Source organism: Panthera pardus, unplaced genomic scaffold (assembly GCF_024362965.1).
Source record: "Panthera pardus isolate Hobbes unplaced genomic scaffold, ASM2436296v1 HiC_scaffold_15, whole genome shotgun sequence".
NCBI classification, from domain to species: Eukaryota; Metazoa; Chordata; class Mammalia; order Carnivora; family Felidae; genus Panthera; species Panthera pardus.
In genome coordinates, this window is record NW_026526710.1 from 14,102,592 (window position 1) to 14,125,484 (window position 22,893).

Consider the following 22,893-nt stretch of genomic DNA (forward strand, 5'->3'; position numbering starts at 1 on the left):
CTCCCAGGCTCATCATTCATCAGTAGGTGCTCATTAAGTGGTTGAGAAGGGAGCATAGAGTCAGGAAATGGAGTTCAAGTTCTAGCCTGCTCTGTCCTAACCGAGCTCTTGCTGAGAACTTAGCTGGTCATTAGGTGCTAGTCTGATGGCTGATTCGGCAAAATCACACACATGTGCACATGCACGCGCGTGCACACACACACACACACACACACACACACACACTTCCTTTAGGCAAGGCAAAGAACTGTGGATGATTCCATGCAAAGTCTTTTCCATTGGTGGGAGAAAATCCCTCCGTCAGAGGACACTGGGTCAGTCTTACCTGTCACTTGCCCAGCCTCATGCTGACGACACCCTCCGCCTGGACTCTCTCTGCATCCAGCCCTTCTCCAAGCCTGACTGGTGGGAGGGCAGGGGGGCTTATGGGGAAGCCCTACTGAGGTGCTCTTTCTCCTCCTCTGGCAAAAGAAAGGTCAGAGCAGAGCATCTAGAATGGTACTTCCATACCTAAGCTCTGTGTTCTGTGTGTCCATCCCTCTCCTTTGAGGTTGTCTGAGTCATCTGACATTCTCCTGCCCCCTCCTGGCTCTGCAACCTGACAGGGGCTGTCCCAACAGTGACAGTTACTGCTAATGATGAGTGACAGCTGCAGTGAGGGGTGCCTAGGGACAGAGGAGGGGCTGGTGTGGGGAGTGGGGAGAGGTGATAATCGGACACTCTTATAGAGCACTGTCCACTTTTTAAAGTAAGTAAAGGCCTGGGAGGGAGTGCTTTGTCTTACAGCAAACCTCAGTCCCCACCTATGTAACCTCTTGCATCTCAGAGGGGTGTCACCAGGCTCAGACAGCACTTGGACCCAGCACAGGATCTCAGGGTGGTGCCCACTGGAGTGGCCATGCCTGGTGCTATATGGCATGACAGGATAGGAGCTGCATTCTAGGCACAGAGTGCCATCCTGACACCTTGTTCATTCAGCCCCAAGCATGGGGGCAGGTATTTCCCATTCCCTGGGCAATTGGCTTCTGAGAGTCCCTGGTTCCTGTTTCCCCACCACAGTTGAAAAGAAGGCCATGGTCCCAGCTCTGGGATGCTGGATTGCAGCTCTGGGATGTCACATCCCAGCCAAGTATCCAGGGGGCATCATCATTCATTTCCTCTTACTCTCCATTTCCTCTTACAGCTCTCCAGGCTGCCCCTTATCCCTGCCCTGCTGTGATTTGTCACTGGAGCTTGCCCCTTGTCAGCACACCTAGAATTGAGGCTCTGCATCAATTCTCAAGCAGTTCTCTGGAGTCCAGAGCATTTTGTGTGAGGTCTCCCAGAGGAAAGGACTTTAATACAAATGGAGAGAGCCACAAAGGTAGGGTTTTAAGCAGAGTGGTAAGTGGAGGAAGGAAAGAGGAACCTTCCAGAGAGCCTGTCTCTCATGAGGGCCAGTGATGATGAGCCAGAACCCTGCCTGAACCAGGCTTCTGCCCATAGCCTTCTCTGGGACCCCTAGCCCTTCCTGCCATGGAGAGGGCTGGGGCCATCACAAGAATAGGTTCTGTGATGGGATCCTTATGCTCAGGATCCTTGTGTCTGAATGAAGCATGCCGTCTACCCATAGCCCTTTGGGCAGAGCACTGATTAGGCAGAAGGGCCCTTGGACAGAGCTGTAGGGCTCAGAGAAGCCCTGGTAGTACCCCCAGCAGCCTGGCCCAGGGCAGACACACATCTGCACTCCACAAGGCTGGGCCAGGCTTCACATCTACCTTCTGCTGCTGTGGGCACCTACTTTGGTTAAAAAAGGCTTTTCCCATGTGTATGTCTGCATGTGCACACATGTATTCTCTATGGTCAGGGAGTGACACATGTATCTGTTCATGTCTCCACATGTGCTCTTATACTCTAGGCATGACTCACAGTGGGAGCCTGCATGGGGTGGTATGGAGGTGGGATACTGGGCCCTATGGGGACCCGAGGAGGTCAAATTGTCTGGGCTCTGGAGATCACTTGTACCTGGGAGCTCTTCCTGAGCCTCTGCTCCTGTCCCTCCCCAGCCCCAAAGCCTGCACCCATGTAGTTCAGCACCCAAAGCTCAGTTCCCAAGAAGCCTCAGTAAAGACAGGAGAGATAGTGTTTTTCCTTCTCTACCTTTGTGGTTCTCTTTCTGGCCTCTTCCCACCAACTGGTCATGAGGACCAACATCCATCCATGCTCCTGGTCTCTTAGGCACAGCCCAGGTCACTGATCTACCCTCAGCCCATAGCACAGACCAAAGTGTGTAGGAGAGAGAAGGCATGTTCAAGCTGGCATGGACAAGGATAGGCTTGTGCATCTATTTCAGTGCTGCTTAGCCCTGGCTGTCCATAAGAATCCTTAGGGAACTACTGCTGCCTGGATCCACTCAGTATCTCTGGGGCAAGGGGTCAGGCTTTTGTGCTTTTCAAAGTGCCTTAAGCATCTCTTCTGGGCAGCCAGTCTAGAGGACCTCTGATTGATGTAACAGTAAATAGCTAAGCAAATCTGTGTTGGTTTAGGAATACTTACATATGCAGTGTGTACTTATAAGTATACTTATGAAAGTATAAAGATGTGCAGTGGAACAAAATGAAATCCTAGGAAAGTGATTGTTTCCAGGTATAGGCAGCAGGGTAATGAGATGGGGAGGGATCAGATGCTTCCACTGTAGTTGTAATGTTTCATTTCTTTTTTTTTTTTTAATTTTTTTAACGTTTATTTATTTTTGAGACAGAGAGAGACAGAGCATGAACAGGAGAGGAGCAGAGAGAGAGGGAGACACAGAATCTGAAACAGGCTCCAGGCTCTGAGCTGTCAGCACAGAGCCCGATGCGGGGCTCGAACTCACGGACCGTGAGATCATGACCTGAGCCGAAGTCGGACGCTCAACCGACAAGCCACCCAGGCGCCCCTGTAATGTTTCATTTCTTGAGCAGAGTGGTGGGAACCTGGTATCATTTCATACTTTTTGCTTTGGTTGAAATAGTTCATCATAAGAGCATGAATTTCATAGTCAAACCTGGGTTTTTAAGTTCATTTCTGCTACTTACTAGCTGTGTGACCTGGAGCAAGTACTTATCTGTTCAAAAGAAGTTGTTTAGTCATCTGTAAAATGGGGCTCCCAGGGCTGTGTGAGGATTACCTGTGAAGTTCTAACACTCCTTATAGGTTTCTTCGTTGGGAATAGGAGGTGGGGTAACTCCAGGGGAAGGCAGTTGAGCCTTTCCAGATCCCTTTGTGGCCTCTCAGCTAAGGGGTAGAGTAGGGCGTGGGGAGAGTAGGGCACTGCTCTCAGAGGACAATGTGGGAGGGAGGAGCCACGCCCCACACTGAGGAAATGCCTAGGAATAGAAGGGTCCCTCTCTAGAGGGAGAGCAGCTGGGGAAAGAGTCCTTCCTCCCACAGCCCCTCTCTCACAGGAACACAGGTCTGGGGGCTGCTCGTGGGCATTTAGATTCTGGTGCATCCAGACAGCCTTTTCCCTTGGAAGATGGGAAGCTGTGGAGGCATCCCCAGGCAGGCAGACTGCACAGATGCACATACTCTCTCACACATGCAATACACACCCACATATGTGTGTGCCAGGCCTGGCTATGGAATGGGGAAAGGAACTCAGACACCATTCTCATTGGACAAGTTTAAAACACAACATGGCTCATTTTTATTTTATCTCAGAAAAAAACATTCCCTTCAGAAGGAAAGGCAGTTAGATAGGGCCTCTAACTGGGCAGCTCTGAGCTACCCAGGCACACTGCATGGTGGGCCAGTCCCCACCTCCTCCCTTAAGCCCACAGTCTGACACCATTCCATTACAACTCCTTGTCCTTGAGCCCAGCTCTGTGGCCTTAAGAAATGGCCCTGGGACTGATGGGGTAAGAAGTGCATGGCAGCTCATGGCAGCCAGTGAGAGCTGCCTGGGACTCCCTGGGCTGACCTCTGAGGCTAGGTTAGCAGCAAGACCAACAACAGACCCAGCAACCAGGGAAGGAAGATGATTTAAAAAAAAAAAAAAGGGATTTCTTCAGGTTTAACATTTTCTCCTGGAAAAAACAAAAACAAAAACATGCCACCTCTGGGCACAGCAGCTCCTGAACCCTTGGAAAGTCTCGGGAGGGTGGTGTGTGTGTGATTAGGGGGGTCTGTCGGAGCCACCCCCAGCCTTAGGGCTAGCCAGCCTGCTCTGCCACAGCTGCTCTGTGAAGTTAGGGTGGTATTTCTAGATGCTTCGAGTGGGGTACTGGGCCCTGCCCAGCCAAGATGTTCTGATGCCGTGGCCCTGACCTGATGCAGGGCCTCCCAACATGAAATGTCTGCTTCCTCGGACTCCAAACCCTTCCTGCTGGGCCTCATGCTGCTCCAGCCAGGGTACTCTCCTCTCAGTCCAAAGTGGGAACTGGCCACAAGAAGGGTCTCCAGGCACATTCATTCTTCTCCCAACGTGACTGGTTCCATCCACCAAAGAGAAAGATTTCCTTCCTGGAGGAAAGGGCAAACTCAGTGGATCATCAGGACACTCCTGCTCCATCCTGGGCCAGGGGTCCCTCAAGGCCAGGGGACTCTGGGCATGCTCCCTTGAGCTCATGGCTGAGGAGCTCCACATCTGGGAGGGCCATGTCCCCATGGGACTCGTGGGCACTCCCTCCACTCACCAACCCCAGGGCATAGCCATTGGGCCGCCGCTCAGGATGGGGGGCACTGCCATTGGCCCACACCCCAGGAGGATGACCATTGAGGCGAAGGCTGATCTGCTCTCCATCACTGCCATGAGCTGCCAAGGCCCGGGCACTGGTGCCGCCTGCCTTGAAGGGCTCCCGTCGCCTCAGGATATGGCTGCGAATGATCTTGCGGAAGGTCTGGCGGAACTCACGGATGCGGTAGGCATAGATGAAGGGATTCACAACGGAATTGGTGTGGGAGAGGATGATGGTCAGGTACATGAGCCAGAGCGGGGCATGGTTACACTCTGGGCAGAAGAAGGTAAAGCAGTTGATGATGTGCAGGGGAAGCCAGCAGAGGGCAAAGAGCCCCACAATGATGGCCAGCGACTTGGCAGCATGGACCTCCTTCTGCAGCGTGGACCGAGTCCGCTCCCCCGGCAGAGGCTGGCTCTCCATCTGCTTCAGCTGTCGCCGAGCCGCCAGGAATATCCGCAAGTAGACACCCAGCATGAGCAGCAGGGGCACCAGGACACAAGCAAAGAAGTTGTAGTACACCATGTAGTTCATGGGGACCACATCCTCGAAGAGACAGGCTACCTGGCCCTCCCCACAGCCCTGTGAGTGGTTTTTGCCCTCCTTCGGCTGGCTGCAGTTGTTCCAGCCCAACATGGGAGTCAAGCCAATGGCAAATGACAGCACCCAGCAGACTGCAATGATGCCTTTGGCCCTTGTGCCAGTCACCAAGCCATTGTACCTGGGGAAAGGAGACCAGCGTCAGATGTCTGAGAAACCAAGACAAGGGGAGGCTAAGAGTCAGAAACCCAGAGAGGCACCTGGGCCTGATCTGCTGGCTGTAAGGTTTTGGACCACTCACTTCCTGCCTCCTAGCCTCACTATCCTCCTCTGTTCAGCGGAGGCCCAAGCCCTTGCCTTTTCCCACAGCAGGAAACAGGAGAGCCGGCCCCCTGGAAAGGAAACCACTGCATAGACATTCAGATGGTTACCAAATAGTATTAAAAGTAGTCCTCAGACTCAGTTCTCTTTGAGGGACTTAATAAGTGAGAGAACTTATCACCTCCATGTTAGTCTTAGTTGATGCTAGAGTAAGCTTTCCTTAAAAGTGGGAATAAGCCAGGAGGGTACACTCATTGGCCGGGGGCAGAGCCAGCCACATCAGACTTGTAGGCGATTCATGTCTCTTGTACTCCATGCTCTTCCTTCCCCACTTGATATAGGGTCTCCAGAAAGCCCTCAAGGAGAGGTGGCACAAAGGGGAGGAGGGGGTCGTGGAGGTTCTGGGTCAAATATCCTCTCTGCCTTCCAGATTCACCCACAGCCCTCTGGAGCGACATGAGATTGATATGTCTTAACATTTAAGAGGAAAGAATTGCATGAGGTACTGAGGTCCAAGGAGGAAAAGTAATCTGACTGAAATCACTCAGGAATAAACAGCCAGATGCAGTCCCAGACTCCAAGTGTGACCTGATCTGCCAGCCAGAAAGCTGGCCCCAAGTCCATAGAAAAGGTGGCATAGATGTTTTTTTTTAGAGTGAGAGAGAGAGAGAATCTTAAGTCTTTTTTTTTTCTTTTTTTAGAGAGAGAGACACACACACACACACAAGCTGGGGAGAGGGGCAGAAGGGGAGAGAGAATCTTAAGCAGGCTTCACACTCAGTGCGGGGTCATGCCCTGAGCCAAAATCAAGAGTCAAACCAACTGAGCCAACCAGATGCTCCGGTGGCATAGATTTGACTTAAAGAATGGGCAATCAAAAAATTATCTCTGACTGAAGAAGGTGACCTCAATGATCTCTGAGAGATAACCATTTGTTTAATGGTTTTGATTCTGGTAACACCAGACTGCCCTCCCCTCTACCTGGTAAACCCTATCCATCCTTTATGTTCAGGCTAGATACCTTCCCAAAGAAGTTTCCTACCCAAGTGCACCAAATCCCTACTCCATCTGGGCCCCTGAGGTGGGGGGCCCCTTTGGGACAGGGCTTTCCTGCATCCATCACTGTACTGCCAGCACTAAGAAAGCGACACACAGCAGGTGCCAAGGAAAAATGCGCTTTACTTAATTTCCAGAATTGGAAGCATCCACAGAAACTAGTCCATGGGTGGCAAACATGGGCCTACAGGTAACAAATGTGTGAGGCAGGCTGGCAGGGCATTTACTGTCTGTATAAGAGACAGTTGACGCTGCTCAGCCCCTGGCCGCTTATGCACAATGTGCTTCCAGTGCTGCCAGACCTCAGACGGGGCTGAGGAGCTGATTTTCTAGGTGAAATCGCCTGTGGTTTAAATTTTGTCAACAAATTCAAATAAAGGGGGATAAAATCTGGTGGCCTCTGACCTCTTATCTAATCCAACTGCCTCATTTTATAGATGGAAAAACTGAAGCCTAAGGAGAGGAATGGACTTGCCATGGACATTTCAGGAGCCCAGAGGCAACTCGGGCCAAGGTAAGTCTGTCAATTCTGAATCTATGTCAGTTTTGAACCCAAAGAATAACTGGACAGGGCCACTCCCAGGAACCCCTCAGCCCCATTTAGCAGGGGCTTGGGTGCTTGCAACAGGAGGAGGGTCATGGACTTGCTCACTTCCACCAAGCCACAGAGAGCCTACATGGCCCTGTTTCCTATTCTGGAGCCTCAAACACAAAGTCTTAGGCTTTTTCTTTTTCTTTCTTTTTCCATTTAATACTTACACAGCACTTGCTGTGTGCCGGGCACTGTTTTTGTACTCTGCTAATTATAATTTATATAATCTTATTGAATAGGAAGCTATTTTAATGTTGGTATTTTTCCTGAGAAAAGGGTATCCCTCCCTGAGTTCCAGTGCTAGTGCATTCCTGTTTTGCCATGTTCTGTCACTCTGCATCTCTGAGCCTCAGTTTCCTCATTTGCAAAATGGAACTAAGAATCCAGGGCCTGTGAGCACAGTCCCATGAGGGCAGAATGTATAATCCGTGGGTGGGAATTACAGGGGGGGTGGACTGTGAGTTGGGGTAAGTAAGAACTTCTCAGCTAAGCTGTTCACACAAGAAATGGGCTGCCTCAGGCAAAGTGAGCTTCCTATCATTTGAGGCAACCAAGCAGGAGCAGATGGTGTAGAGATGGTGTAGAGGACCCTGGAAGCCACCTGCTTTGAGGGTTTTCAAATTGTCCTCTAGCAGCTGACCTTCTTGCCCGCATTCCCAGGCAATCACAGAAGGAGGCTGCTGAGGAAGGGAGGCAGCTTAATATTCACTGAATGAATGAGTTGGTGGGGACACCCGGGCCCAAACCAAAGGCTTCCGGGGACAGTTTGAAAATCCCTGGTCTGTCCAGTTGTCTGCTTTTATGGACAAGGAAACCCATGAGCAGAAGTCTGGCACTGCATTTTAAAAAGAAAGCCCCTTGTGAGGACAGAAACAAACATACATTAATAGCACTTGACTATGCCTGCAAAGAATATCTCTGGGCAGATCTCTGCCTTCCAGGAAGATAACTGAAGGTAGGGCGGGGGACAAAAGGGACAGTTTTTCACCATATACTCTGTTGTTCTTTTTTAATGTTTTAGTATGTGCAGGTAATAACTTATTAAACACACACACACACACACACACACACGCACAGAAACATCAAACAGATTAATTTTATTATTCAGAAGAAAAGCCCTTAGGCTGAGCGCTCTGGACCCAGGCCCCTGGGGAACTGGAACAGCATTAGGGCCCAAATGGAACAACAGCCAAGCCATAGTCTGGCCCAGGGGCATCCCCTTGGGCTATGTCTCTGACTTATGGCAATCACATCTTGACCTCCTGGGGCCCAGACACACTGTCCAGTGGAAGGGGTGCCAGAGGTATCCAGCACAACACCACTCTGCCATTTGGGGGAGCCCAGAGGTGTCACAGGAAGCAGGTGCCAGAGTGCTGCCTGCCACATTTGGAGGTGCCTTTGTATCCCTGCATCTTTCAGCTCACAGGCTGCCCCTTCCTGGGGACTTCCCATCACCCATGTTGGAGACTCATTCTATGATCCAAGAATACCACCCACAATTCTAAGTGGGGCTTCATGTGCATTTTCCTTACACTGAGAGAAGGCGGAGCTTTCCTAAGTTGTCTAAAGGAGCCAGTGATCTAAGAACTGAACAGCCATTGACGCATGGGTGAAACCCAAACTCCCTTCTGAGCATAGGCAGGCCTGAGCTAGCCTCACACCCTCCCTGCCCTCCTGTTCTTCTGTCTCTGTCACTTCTCCTGTTCCAAGGCCCACATGTTCCTTCCTTCTTTGTGGCCTTTGTCTAGACTTGGCCTACTCATACCCATCCTGCAAGACCCATCCAGAGTTACCTCCTCCTGGGAGCCCTGATCCTACCCCTCTTTACAAGCCAGGGGGTTTTTGTCCCCAGGCAGTGATTCACCACATACAATTCAGGTCTTTGCATCAACTGCTGCCCCACATGTAGTCCGTTTCCCAAGGAGAGTGAGCACTCACCAGGGGTTAATAATGTGAGAGGCAGGAGACAAGGGGCGCAGAAGTCCCCTAGGATATGAAAACCTTTGTCTCTCACTCTGGGTTTTCTGTCTTCCTCCAGGGACACCAAGAGCTCCCATCTCTGCCTTTGGCCAGGCTGCTTCTCACTGGATTCCTGACTAGGCCCTGCCCTAGCCCACCAAAGGTCCCTATACTTGGGAAGGAGCACAGATTTTTCTGAAACTGAACCCTTTTAACAAAAGAAAGAGAGATGGGGAGAAAGGAAAGGAAGAAGGAAAGAAGGAGAGAGAAACAAATTAATGGTGAGTGATGCAGGCCTAGGGCTAGGCATCCAGGGCAGCAGTCAGAGAATGGACACCTCAGAGTAGCCAAATGGACCTCCGGAGTGGAGCAGGAAACAGCATGCAGAGGCAGCAAGATTCCCAGCTGGCAGGGAATGTGGGGGAGGCAGAAAAGGCAGCCTGAGTCAGGCAGTGGCTCCAGATCTGCCAGGAGCTCTGGGTTCTCATTTGCCTTCACGTCATTCCCTCTTGTACCCATCTTGCTCTCAGGAGCCCCTACCTGGACACCTTTGTGCACCTTGCTGTCCCCAGCCCAGGGCCCTTGAGGAATAGGTAAGTGGAAAGACCCAAGGGAGTCTGGAACTTTGTGAAGGGCCCTGATGTCCCCCAAGTCACGAGAGACTTTTCTTTCTCCTGCTGTAGCCTCCCCATGAGTAGCACAGGGTCATCACGTCTTCCCTGGCCACAGTGCTAGGCTGTGAGGATCAAAGGAGAAACTGTGCTAACATCCTTGGGCAACTGTGAAGCTCTCTGCCTGAGGTAGGAGATAAGTACCATCATCATCATCCCTAATGGCTCCCAGATCCAAGAGATCCAGGCTGACCCCTCCAAGGCTTTATCAAGCAATGCTCAAACAGCCAAGTCTCGGTGGAACTAGGTCCTGCTCTGAAGATCATGGGTATTGGTGATACAGATGGGGCAGGGCAGGTCCAGGATCCATTCTGAATCTCCAGCAGCTCAAGAATGGGCCGAATCCCCACTTGCTCCATCCCACCAACCTTCCCACCCAGGGGCCTCACCACACCCATCTGCTCACTGGACCCTCACAACACCTTTGTGAGCTCAGAAGGACAGAAAGGCCTATCCCCTTTTATAGATGAGGAAATGGGCCCAGGGAGAGACAGCTGACTTTTTATGGTCACACAGCACGTCCCATCCTCCTACATCAGGAAACATTCTCTTGACTCTTAGCAAAGAGAGAGATAAGAAAAAGAAGCCAAGACCCTTGCAACTGAGCCCTGATCTCTCCTTAGGATGCCGTTGCCCTTTGAATCAGGGAAGGAAGTGAAAGTGAGGTCTCTGCTTCCCCACTGAATGTTCCTACCAGGGCTGGCCCAGGCCCAGCCCATGCTCAGCTTGGCTCCTTAAGTAGACACCAATTCTCTGCCTTCTAGTCCACATGGGACCCCATGTTCTGAGCGTTCCTCAGGGAGCCTGGACTCTGGACTCTGCTCTGCACTATCAGACTAGTCCTGTATTAAGACTGGCTAGAGTCTCCTCTTTGGCAAGAGTCCTAGGCTCTCCTGAGACTAGAGCGTCCTATAGGGCCACATGGGGCCCTTCACTTGAGCAGCATGATGAGGGTGCCTTCTTCCCCCTTAGAGCCCAGGTGACAGGAGTGGCCACCTACTCCTGGGAGTAGGTCTGGGAGACCAGGGCTGCCCTGTTCCCCAAAGACTGGAGTCACAGTGGGTGACAGGTCACATTTCTTCCTAGGCCTAGTCCCAACTGTGCTACCAACTCATTGTGTGGCCCTGAGGGCCGGCTCCCTTTTCTGAGCCTCATTTTTCCATCTAGAAGATGAGAGGAAATGACCTCTAAGGGGCCCCTTGGTTTGACACTCTAAATTTCCATTTGCTCATTGAGCCTGCTCCTCTTTCCAGCTGGGGTGCACTCTGCCAGCATGGGGCTGCTGAGGGTTACTCTGGAGGCAGGCACTTCACTTGTTTGGGAGAATTCACTACAGGGCCAGGTACCCTGGTCCTCTGAGACCTCCCTCAGGGTCTGCAGCCACCCAGGCTGTGGAACCCAGCTCCCAGATAGAGGGTCAAGGAGGTGGGGCAGGAGGTTCTCCTGCCCCTCACCACTCCCCCCACCTTGGGGGGAGGAGAGAGGGAGGGACCTACTTCCTAGTTTCATCTGTGGTAGGTGGAGGCCACGTTAAATAAACTCAGCCTCGGGAAAGTCTTCATTTACACAATACATGGCTGAAGTCACTTCACAAAAACCCCTTTCCACTAGCTGAGCACACAGGCTCTCATTAAGACCATCAGTACTTGCTGACCTGAGGAGCACAGAATTTGCATATAGGTCTAAGTGACTCACTGTGGCATTCAGCCAAGTCACTTCCCCTCTCTGGGTCATTTTCCTAATGTCCACACTGTGTGGCTGGCCCAGAGGAGTTAGGGCAGGCAGGCAGGCGGGTTTCTGGTTCTGAGGGCCTGTGGTTTCCCGTGGTGCCCTGCCCCGCCCCAGCATCATGCTGTGTGAGAAAATGGCCCAGATGCACCACCCAGGCCTGGGCCACACACATCTGCCACAGTCAAAGAGCAGCAGCCTCAACCAAATAGGCTGGGGAAGACTGGGGAGGGCCAGGGTGCCTTGTGCCCACAGGGATCAGCTAGATTGGCATGATTTCTGGCCATGTGCCAAGCCCTGGGCAGCCCCAGACTGAGCCCCATGACCCTGTCCTCAGCTCAACACACAGACATCACAGACTAAATCCTAACCCCAGGTTCACCCTAGCCCTGGCTTGGCACAGACCAGACCTTGGTACAGGCAGCCTTTTCACAGATGTGAACCTCAGCATGAGGCATGCCAGGGAAGAGAATATGGGCAGCCCACCGCCCACAGCCCCCAGCTCACCGGAGTGGGATGCGGATGGCGATGTAGCGGTCAATGGCGATGGCCAGGAGGCTGAAGATGGAGCTCTGTGTGAGGACCAGGACAAAGCAGGCGAAGAAGAGGCAATTATGGCAGGCAGCACAGAACCCTGTGCTGATGGTGATGGCGAAGGGGATAGCGAGGACTCCCACAGCAATGTCGGCTGCCGCCAGTGACACCACAAAGTAGTTGGTGACGTTCTGTAGGTTGCTGTTCAGCCACACAGCCCAGCACACCAGCACATTGCCCAGGATGGCCAGCACAGCAATTGCCAGCTCCACCATGATGTACACCCAGGAGCCCATGGTGGGCATGGCCGCAGACAGGCAGGGTCAGCAAGGACACGGGCCAGGCCAGCTCACGGTCCATAGCTGCAGTGCAGCTGGCCCTGCCCAGGCCCCTGAGCCCCTTCTTCACAGGAGCCAAGAGCGTCCCTGCAGGCAAGCGAGGGGGGGGGGCTCCCCAAGGGCTGTTTCAGAGCCAACTCTGAGTCTCCAGAAACCAGACCCTCTTCAGGGGCTCCGGCAGCATCTTGGCTCAGCTCGGCTTCACAGTCCCTGAGGCACCTGCCAAGGGAGAAGCCTTGTGAGGAGCTGGACCATGGGCAGAGAGGGAAAAGCTGAAGATTCCCAGAGGTAGCCCTCAGCCCCAGCTTACCAATGCCTTCCCTGCAGACCAGGCATTAGCCTGAGAACAGCCCACTGTGCCCTGCCCCTCCCACCCTGGACACAGAGGGCTGGGGGTCAGCCTCAGTCCTTGTTTTTTCTAGGGGAGCCAGGAATCTTTTTAAAGTTAAGTCACTTGTGTTGCCCCCACCCCCACTCCATGCTCAGCTTTTCAAGCCTTTTGTGGCAGCCCTGCTAGTCTCCTGGGTCCCTGAGCTCACTGCCACCCCCATGACCCTTCCAGAAAGGCCCCCTCACCCCCTCGGACTCTCCCAGGTCCACCTACCTTCTCTCTCAGCCAGCTTCAGTCTGCTCCATCCCCCAAGAGCTCTTCCTGGGAACTACCAGCACCTGCCTAAGCTGCTAGGTTAAGGAGCAGGCCTAGAGTTCCAATCTGGAAGGACCTGGGTGGTCCATCTTGTCCTGTCTTCCACTGCTGGCAGCTAAGCCCCCCTGCCCTTGCTGGTGATGCTGCACAGTGTGGAGGAGCAGTCACAAAGGGAGCCCGCTCCTCAGCAGCCCCTGCCAGCTGACTGCACATCTGGGCAAGGGAACCGCCTCACCTCCCCCCACCCTCCCTCCTCCCACGCCCGCTCCCCAACCTGCTCCTCTGCCTGGCTGATGCCAGGACAGACTGAATTCAGTTTGGTGCGGTGCAGAAGGCAGGGTGCTCAGCCAGGACTTCCTGGGGAACTGCAGGCAAGGATGTTTTTTTCTTTTCTAGGCCTCAGTTTCCTCATTGATACAGTGAGGAGATTGGACCCCAGATAGCCTCTGGGGGTCATTTCAGCTCTCACTCACGATTCTATGAGAAGGAAATAAACAGATCTTAAAGGGCTCCCCCAGAGTGAAAATGTCATAGAAATGTAAGGAATTGCTGACCCTCCTGAGAAGCACAAGCAGAAGTAGAGGTCTTGGTTTCCCCCAGCCCAAACCCCTAGTGTTCACCCTTGAGCTTGTGAAATGGTCTCCATATCCCCTACCAGCCTAGGGGCCCCTCCCCACAGCCTCTGCCCCCACCTTATCATGCTCACATGTGCTGCCCAGTGGTGTCCCCTCATGCCAAATCAACCTACTCCTCCCGTCCTGGGCCTTCACGGGGCCCTAGGTGCACATGGGCGGCAGCTGCTGCCTGCATGGAGACAAGAGGCCCAAAGCTGCCCTTCAGCTTCCCACACTTGGGCTCAGGAAACTGCATCCTCCCTCACTCCTCCAGGACACAAGGGATAGAGCAGGGCTGGTGATCTTGGGAGAAGGTCACTCGTGGTCCCTGGCCATGTTCAAGGGGCCAGGCTGCAACAGATGAACGCCAAGTTTCCTTCTGACTCCTGTCTGCCTCAGGCGGCTGGAACTATATCCAAGGGGTATTCCCTATGCCCACTAGGAGGCTCCAATGGAGCACGCAACACCAGGAAGCAGGACAGAGAAGAGGAGGCAAAGTGCTTGAAAAATCGGGGGGTTCTTGCAGCCAGCCCAATGGCTTCTCTCAGGCCTGGCAGGGGCCCACCACCAAGAGACCATGAATGAATCTCAGGGCCCTGCTATACACAGGGTACTTGCCAGCCAGCTGCTCATAAAGCATGTCACTGGCAGAGGAGGATCAGACCAAGTCTCCTGGTGCTATCCCTGGCCACAGAGTGTCCCTTGGTGCTCCTGGCCTATAGCCTAAGACAGCATTCACCAGGGACCCCTCTCCCCTGCCCCCAGCTGCAGAAGCCATGTGTCTAGGGTCTTGTTTTTATTCTCCAGAAGGGAAGTGACAGGCCCCGACCTACTTCCCTCCTAGGGGCCTCCCAGGCCCAGCACTAGCAGCAGGCCACTGTCCAGGCCAAGGGAGCCTTAGGGAACCCTACCTCCTCCTACCAGTGAGCCGCCTGCTCTCCTAGCCGCCTAACCATCACCTGCCACCCTTCTTACCCAGACTTCAACCTCTCCAGGGGAATTTGCATTCAGAGGCACTACAGCCTCTGCCAATCAGACCAACCCAGGCTAGAAGCATGACTTGGCTCCAGACCACTGTCCAGATTCAGAGGGCACCTGGCCTGGGGGAAGATGAGGTGGGATCACCAACAATCCACCTAACCCAAATACGTATCACATTTCTGTGGAGCCAGGCTGCCCTGCCCCAATGCCCTGAGCCCCACTGATGGGGTCACACCACCAGCACCCATCCTGGATGCCAGGCTGCCTCCATGAGCCAGGCTGCCTGGCGTGGAAGGACCTTCAAGGGACCTAACCCAGCCCTCTGTTAGGTGAGGCTCTCTTGGCAGCCCTGGGTACCTGCCTACATATGCCCAGTCCTCAGGGTCTCCCTACTGTGCCCTCTGTGCCATGGGCCCTCATGTTGAACAGCACCTGGGACCAACACTCTTCCTGACTAAACTGAAGCTACCTTTCTACTGTCCACCATGCCTGGGGCACCCTCCCAATCTCACTGGATGCCATGGATCTTAGTGGTCACCAATCCTCCTACCCACGTCAGTCTTGCAAGGGGCTAAAGGCACACCTAATGCCCCTGAGTCCTAAAAGGCTGCCTCCTTGCACATCTAGTTGCCCATCTGCCCTTCCTACAGCATTTCTGCAGGCTCTTCTAGCTGCTGCCAGCACATCCTGGGGTGAGACTGGCCTGGCCCCACAGGAAACCTGGGCATCTGTCAAACCAGAGTGCTGGCCCAAGCAGCTTAGCTGCTGCTCTCAACTCTCACTGCCCTCATCAGTGGAGCTCAAGGCACCAGGGGGCAGACAAGGCAGGGAGAAGGCTGCACAGCCTCCTACTGGAGCTATTTTGTGGGAAGGTTGGGAGCTTCCCAGCCATAGGTGGGCAAATCAGTCTGGGAGGTGGGGGCATCCTAACTTGTGGCCTTTGCCAGACGTTCATGGTATAAATGCTCCCCATATGGCCAATTTCAAGCTACTAATGTATGTATCACTGACAGGAAATGGGAATTAACACAACTCGAGAGACCCTATGCCACTAGGTTCCAGCCACCACTAAGCCACCACACCCTGCGCTCTCTCTGGATGCCAAGACTCTACGCAGACCTTCTTAGCTTGTGCAGCCTGCTTGGGAGCTCATGATGTGAGGGCATAGGGACATTGCGGTCCCTGTGTTCTCACTGGCCCCATGAGCCCCATTTTACAGATGAGGAAGCTAAGTCCCAAAGAGATTAACAACCTCTCCCAGTCTTACAGATACCAAGAGCATAAAAGGGTGAAATAGAGCGGCAGGAAATGCCCATAATAAACACAGAAGCAGGAAGATTTCTTGGGGCCTGCTGGCCCCTTTCTGCTTCCCTCCCTTCTGAGGCCTCCTAGAGTGACAGGAAGGTTGGAGGCCCAAGGGGAGGGGGCCAGGGGCGGAGCCAGGATCTGACAATTTCCTATCCCTCTCTGCTGACTCTAATTAATTCTTGAGTCATCTGTTGCTAGCCAGGAGGGGAAATTAAATGTTAATAATGTAATATTTCCCTGTGATTATCCCTTGTTGGGGACAGGGCAGAGGGCAGAAGCTGTCCCATATAAACTAGAGACACATGTTGGGGAATGTGCATGATAAGCCTTGAGAGGACAGCTCCCAGGATTCCCAGGAGTCAGACTCAAAACTGCTGCTTCTTCTGGCCTTCCTTCTTATCCCCACCAACCTGGCCATTTTAATTAAAACTCCATTTAATCAAAACCCACATATTTCCTGGCCCACTTCTGGCTCCTTGTAAGTCAGACTAGCGAGGCTTTCTGTACACATGCCCAGATGGTGGCTGTACACCCCAGAGCCTGCCTTCCAGGCAGGACCCTGCACCTCTGCTCCTGGGTGCTGCTAAGGGCAATAAACTAAGCCAAGTGTAGGACTCAGACCTGGCATAACCATGCTTGGCCCATTCCTGGGCTCCAGAATCCTAACCTGTGTCTCTTCCACTACTTCCTCATAGCAAATGTTATACAAATGCCTACCCTGTGCCATGCAGCATCCCAACTGCTGGATCACAGGGAGCTCTGTGCCACGTGCTACTGAGCCTGGCCTTAGCAAGGTCCTGAGCCTACAGCAGGGGACCTGGAAGGAGGAACTGTCCCAGGAGAGTGTGCTGAGAGCCAGCTGCTGCCTTAGTGTGCAGGTCACTCCCTGTCTCCAGGGCCTCCATTCCCACTTAAGATGACCCTGTAAGCCACAATTTCAAAGCACAGGAGAAAAGCTCAAGCTAAGAAAGATAAAGCAGCAGCACCCTGAATATGGAGTTTGATTCATTCTGGAAGAGATGAAGGTCATAATCTAATAATGTTTTTCAAAGACATTTAGGGTCTTTAAAGAGATGAAAAAAAGGAATAGCACCCATAAACAAGAAGGAGAACTTATGGCTTGACTGGCAAAAGCGAAACAAGAACAGGTGAATGAATATGAGCAAGAAAGAATATAAGGTCCCCAAAATGAAAAGTCAAGGGAATGAGAAAGAGAACACCATCAACACGATGCACTTCAAGCATGTACACAATTGAAGAGACAACTGGGGATCTGAGGAATGATCAGCCCTGAGGTATTATCACAGGAATTTCACAAAGACACGAAGCCCAGCAGGTGAGAGACACAGAAGGTAAATTGAGAAAGAAGTATGGACATCTGTCTAATGGGAGCTCAGTGAGCATGCAGAGAGCAACAAGGAAAGAAGCAATAGCTAGACAGGCAGCTTAGCTCCTGCTGCCAACCACACGCCCTCCGCTAGCTCTGTCATGACTGGTGTTTGGAGTGGCCCAGGCCTGGGCACAAGCCTCCCAGAACCCCAGGGCCCTGGGACCTACCAAGCCCCATCAACTGGAGTGGGACCAGTGTCTTCTGGTGCTGCCTGGAGGAAAGCCGTGGAGCACCGGTGCCTCTTGCCTCCCCACTTCCCTCCCTGCCGGATAACTTCAGGAACATGGTGCAGGCTTGGCCCAAAGTATCAGGCAGGCATCCAGTGGTACCCCCTCTCCCACAGGCCCTCCATGTGGCTGCTGTTCTCAGCTCTGGGAGGGCAGGATGTGTGCAGGAACCAGCCAGGTTGGAGAGCCAGTTCCCTGCACTGAGTCTAGCCCCCCCTAGAGCAGCCTCCACAGCACCAGCCCCTGGGGCCACAGGGCCTTGCCACAGCTCCTTTCTCCCCACAGGGGGCCCAGAGTTCGTCTGCCATCCCCGAGTGTCCAGGCCAGATACTGGAGAGACTGCATCTTCCCAGCCTGAGGTGGCCATTCACCCTCTCACTGGCTGCTGCATCTGATGGCCTCCCTCCAAGAGGTCACCCCACACACAAGGTGCTGGGTGCCCATTCTGTGGTGGAAGGAGCTCAGGTGGGATCCCACTCCTGCTCCATCCCACATTCCTTGAGATCCTGAGCAGAGTCTTCCCTTCTGTACCGATGCTCCTGTGAGACAGCACCCTGGGAAGTGCATAGCACCCACACCTCCCTGAAAAGAACCCTCTAATGGTAGGATGACAGGCACTATGATGCCAGAAAGAGATGTGGGGTGGGGGTGAGGGGAGGCGGGGAGGTTCCTAGATGGCCCTAGTGGGCCTGGCGTGAGGCCCTGGGAGAAGGCTGGCCTGTTGGAGGACAGGAGCTCCCCAGAAGGTGGAGGATGGGAGGGAGGCAGACCCACTTCTGGGGTCCCTGGGATGAAGGCATGATGATGCAGCCCTGGAGGCTGAAGGGAGAGGGTAAACCAACTGCAGCATGGCCTGTGGGCTGGCCCAGATGCCACAGGGCTCTGCCACTGCTCCTCGTTCCATGAGGCACCCCCCACCCCCACAATTTGCAAAGTCCACCGAGGAGCCAGAGGTGAATGCCCCTGTGATGGATGGGCAGACAGAGACCACCAGCCCAGATACTAGGAGAGGCACCAGAGTGGTGCTGCCTGCCTCTCCCTGGTGCATTAAGGCAGCCTTTCCTCCCAAGTGATAGCTGGGCTGGTGGGTGTAGCAGCAGCAGAAGTGGGAGCAGCACCAGCCCCTGCCCAGCAACTTCTGAAACAGGACTGTCCTGCAGAAGAGGGCCCAAAGCACTGTGGATAGTTTCCCAGAGGAGGGGCCGATTGGGCTGGACTTGGAGGACAGGGAAGTGAGGGAGCAGGGAGGGAAGAGAGTCCAGGCAAAGACAACAGCCTCTGTGAGGCTCAGGGGCCTGAGGGAGTCCTGGAAAGCTGGAGCACCCAGCTCCCATCTGCCCCCGGCTGGAGTGAGAGGCAGCTGGTCTTCCCCTCCACCCAGACCTTCCCATCCCCAGAAGGATCCCATGGACTCCACAATACAGGGGTCCTTTTCATGATTCTATAGGCAGGGGCTAGGGGACCTTTGCCACTAAATGGCCCCTCCCTACCACCTAGAGCTCCCAGGCCTTGGCCAGAAGATGAGCAGTCTCTTGGGGATTGGCGGGGGGTGGGGTGGGGAGCGGGGAGTGCTGTCTGCATCCCAGCTCCAAGCTCCTATCCATCCCCCACTTCCCTTCCCCATCTGACCCCAGCCCAGACCTCCAGGATACTGCCTTCAGGCACCACAACCCAACTACTCCCTCCAACCTCCAGACCATGAGGTAACCCCTCCCTTCTGTGACTGCCAATGCTTCCCTGGGCCCAGGCTCCTTCCCTGGGAGTTCAGACTCATTCCTTTTGCCTGCTCAGCACCTGACTCCAGCAATCTCCTCAGTAGCCCCTGACACACACCCCCAAACTCCTTCTCAGCATATACTTCGTGCCCTAGCCATCCCTCTGGTCATCCTCCCCTTAGCTTCCCATGTGCACAGCTTTCAGTGCCCAGCTTGAGTTGCAGCAGACGAGACAAACGCCACAAGAAGGCTGGGATGGCTATTCCAGCTCACTGGGGTAAGGTAGCTCAGGAATGCAGTTAGATGCTTATTTGCAGGGTGTGATGCCCTGAAACCAAGTGCTTGCCTCCAAGCCAACTCCAATCCACATGTCCCTCTGTCAACAGTGATCCCCTGTGGTGCCCCCCACCCCACCTCAAGGCCAATAGCCTCCCTCTGTTCCCTAACTAAAGCATAGACCCCAACCTGTCCTCTGGTCTGCCTTGCCTCTCTCTCATGCTCATCTCTCATTTACTCTCCACAACCCTGTACACCAAGCATTGTTCATTCCATCATGCTTGTTTTACAAATAAGACAGATTCTAAGGGGGCAGTGACTTGCCCAAGGCTGCTCAGCAAGTGCACCAAAGATGCAAGAGCAGAACCCAGGTTTGGGCATCGAAATCTGTGGTCCATTGGGTACCCTTGAAGCCAGCCTCTCTTGGGCCGTGGGCTCCTGGGGGCAAGACCACAGTGTGGTTGGGGGCCTACACTTCACAGACCAACATGAGGGAGGGCAACATGTAAGCCCCCAAAGGTTGGCCAGGACTGGCCTGGACCAAAGCCTCTCTCCTCCCAGCCATATCTGGACCATCCTCAGCTTCTCTGAGGTTATGAACAGGGAAGCTGGCTTAGCCCAGAACCTGATCTGCACTGAGGGGATTGGGATGGAGGGGCAGTGGCCGGAGGGACTCTAAGAGTCCCATGAGGACTCTAAAGGACAAGGACAGAGCAAGGAGGTGTTGACACCACTACCTGTGGACAAGCCACAGTGAGGAGCTCCTGTCATAGACCCGCTGAGACCCGAAATGGGGAGCTGGCCCACAGGGCAGAGCCTTCCCAGCCCACCCAAGGCCTCCAGGATTAGCTACAGCAGGACTAAAGAGGGAGCCCCTGACCCCACAACATCCTCCCTGGCCCACTGCGCTCCAGAGAGCTCCCCAGCTCTCCATCATGGTCCCTCCCCCCCCTCCCCCCACCGGCGGGACAACCAGGAGCAACCATGTTGGGGAATGGAGGCAACATGGAGTCTTCTGGAGGGTGCAGAAGCTGGCAGTCCAGGCAGCTGGACAGCAGAGACCAAAGAGGGCAGCCTGAGCTCTGGGCCGGAGGCAAGCACAGTCCCTTTGGGTGGAAACGGGCCTGGGTGCTCCCTACGATGGTGAGGGACAGCTGGCCAAAGGGACAGCCTACTCCTTTCCCAGGGGCCAGCCACAACTCCAGTCCTAGGGAATGGGGGATGGGGAGACCTGCCCCCCAGCTTCTCTTTCTCCCCCAACAGATCCTTAGGGCTCCACCTTCTTCCCATTTTACAGTATGAAAAATTAAAATCTAAAGCGGCCTGGCAGTGCCAGAACGCAGAGATCTCTGTGCCGCGGGGCCTCGGCCCCCTCGTTTATCCTTTGGACCGTCCTGCGCCAAGTCCCTCGAGGGCCGCCACCATTCCCGCCATTCCTACCTCCGCTCAAAGCAGCCCGGCGGACGGCCTGGGCCAGTCCGAGCCGTGTACCCACCCTGCCCGTCCTCCGACCTCCCCTCGGTCCCCTAAGTCCGGGTCCCGCCACCACTGTCCCCGGAACGCGCCTGCCTCGCCCCGGCGTTCCAGACTCCTCGCCGCCCCCCAGGCGTTAGGGATGCGGAGCGTCTGCCCTCGCCGTTCCTTCCCCGGAATGCCGTCCCCGCCCCGGGCTTCTCCACCTGCGGAAGCCCTCTCTCACCCCCGGGGATCCAACCCGCCCTCCTTCAGGCCGCACCTCGGCGCCCCCAGCCCACCCCACCCCAGCCGGCCGCGTCGGAAAGGTTCGCCGAGTGCCCTGGGGCCGGCTAACGGCGCCTGGACGGACCGACGGACGTTTTCCGCACGTCACCTGCGGGTCCAGACGCCTGCCCCACACGCCCCGCCGCCGGGGCCGCCTCACTCTCGGGCCCCCTCCCCTCCCCGCCCACCCGTGCGCACCTTCCGGTCCAGTTTGGGGCGGCCCGTTGGGTCGCACACCGCTCTTCGACCGAGTTTCGGACGTGCGCCCGCCCCTGAGCCGCCCTTGCACCCGCCATTTCAGCCCCCGCCTCGGGGCAGGGATCGGACCCCAGCTCTGTGAACTCGCTCTCGGGGCGGCGGGAAGAGAGGGTAGGAGCGGCGGGGTGCCCTGAGGGGAGGGGTCCCGAGCCACCCGTCCCTCCCAACCCCGCAGCCTCCGACGGTCCCCTGCCGCCCGGCCGCCCGCCCGGGACCTCGGGACCCCAGACCGGAGACCCCTCCTGACCTGCAGCTCGCGCGCCGGCTCCCGCTGTCTCCGCGGCGTCTCGGGCTCGGGCTCGGGCTCCGGCCGCGCCGCTCACGGGCGCCCCCTGCAGGCGGCTTCGAGACCCGCGCTGTCCCCGCCCCGCCCCGCCGCGCGGGGAAACCGAGGACCGGAGTGGGCCCGGGGATCGGGGATCCGAGGAGCCGGCCTGCGAGCCCGGCCGATGCCCGCGGTAGGACGAGGCCGCAACCGGCTGGACCGTACCGCATCCTCGTCCACGGCCCTCAGCGCGCTCTTCCCGGCTGAGTCCGTCGGGCCTCCTCCAGCGCCACACCCCCTCCTTTCCTTCCACCACGAGCGTCTGGCCCCAGTCCTTCTTCCCGCCCCGTGAAGCCCGCCGGGCCCCTGGCCTGTATTCCCTTTCCTCCAAGAAGACTTCAGGGCTGCCCCTGCCGTTCTAGTCCTCCCAGACTGTACTGTCCCTTATCATTGAAGCTGAGCTGGTCAGTGCCTGCCTGTGTCATCCCTCCCCAGTGTCTGTGACCCAGGAAGTGCCCATGCCAGCTCCTCCTCAAGTCTTTCCACGGCTGCACTGTTCCTGATAAAGCCCAGTCTCCTTCCCTTGGCATTCAAGGCTTTCAGCGATGAGGTGCTGCCTGGTCTCCAGCTTTGCCCTCCCTTCCTGAGTCCTGCCCCAAGCTGGGGGGTGGGGGACAGCGGTACCTCAGCTCAAAGGATGCCTCTAGAAAGCTGGCCCCAATATCCAATGACCCATCTGACTGTCCCAGCACAGACTCTGGGCCAGGGCCCCTCCTGTTCTTATAGCCTCTGGGGCCCAGTTGGGACCTGTCCCCCCACTTCCACTTCTCTGAGCAAAGTGATGGGGAGTCACTTCCTGTGCCAAACACTAGCCTGGAATCTCAACCCCTTGGGCTGGGAGTCCATCCTCCCCTCATCCCCAACCCCATGTTTTAGATACTTCAAATTGGGAATGACCTCACAACGGCCCTAACCCAGCCATACGAGGAGACCCGCCTTCTACCCTTTTATCAGGACAGAGTAATCCCAATTCTGTG

General features: G+C 55.1%; 1 protein-coding gene and 1 long non-coding RNA gene across 6 annotated transcripts in view; one reads left to right on the forward strand and one right to left on the reverse strand.

Annotated features, from left to right (window-relative positions):
- Nucleotides 1-10,609, forward strand: part of LOC109277440 (uncharacterized) — a 52,512-nt gene extending 41,903 nt beyond the window's left edge. The window contains exons 3-5 of the long non-coding RNA XR_008422162.1: nucleotides 7,052-7,128; nucleotides 9,696-9,758; nucleotides 9,849-10,609. This is a non-coding gene — a long non-coding RNA (uncharacterized LOC109277440). The remainder of the gene's footprint in view (nucleotides 1-7,051; nucleotides 7,129-9,695; nucleotides 9,759-9,848) is intronic.
- Nucleotides 3,640-22,472, reverse strand: ADORA2A (adenosine A2a receptor). Of its 5 annotated transcripts, XM_053902142.1 has the most exons (5): nucleotides 13,357-19,135; nucleotides 13,041-13,225; nucleotides 12,072-12,655; nucleotides 4,656-5,418; nucleotides 3,640-4,482 (listed from the first exon to the last, which is right to left on the reverse strand). In XM_053902142.1, the coding sequence occupies exons 3-5, from the start codon at nucleotides 12,401-12,403 to the stop codon at nucleotides 4,429-4,431; spliced, it is 1,149 nt and encodes a 382-aa protein (XP_053758117.1). In that variant the 5' UTR covers nucleotides 12,404-12,655; nucleotides 13,041-13,225; nucleotides 13,357-19,135; the 3' UTR covers nucleotides 3,640-4,428. The 5 variants fall into 5 exon arrangements, with proteins under 5 accessions (XP_053758117.1, XP_019322642.2, XP_019322643.2 ...); XM_019467097.2 differs by having other exon boundaries at nucleotides 3,640-5,418; nucleotides 13,357-19,134; XM_019467098.2 differs by lacking the exons at nucleotides 13,041-13,225; nucleotides 13,357-19,135 and adding an exon at nucleotides 21,839-21,938 and having other exon boundaries at nucleotides 3,640-5,418.
- Nucleotides 22,473-22,893: the final 421 nt, after the last annotated feature.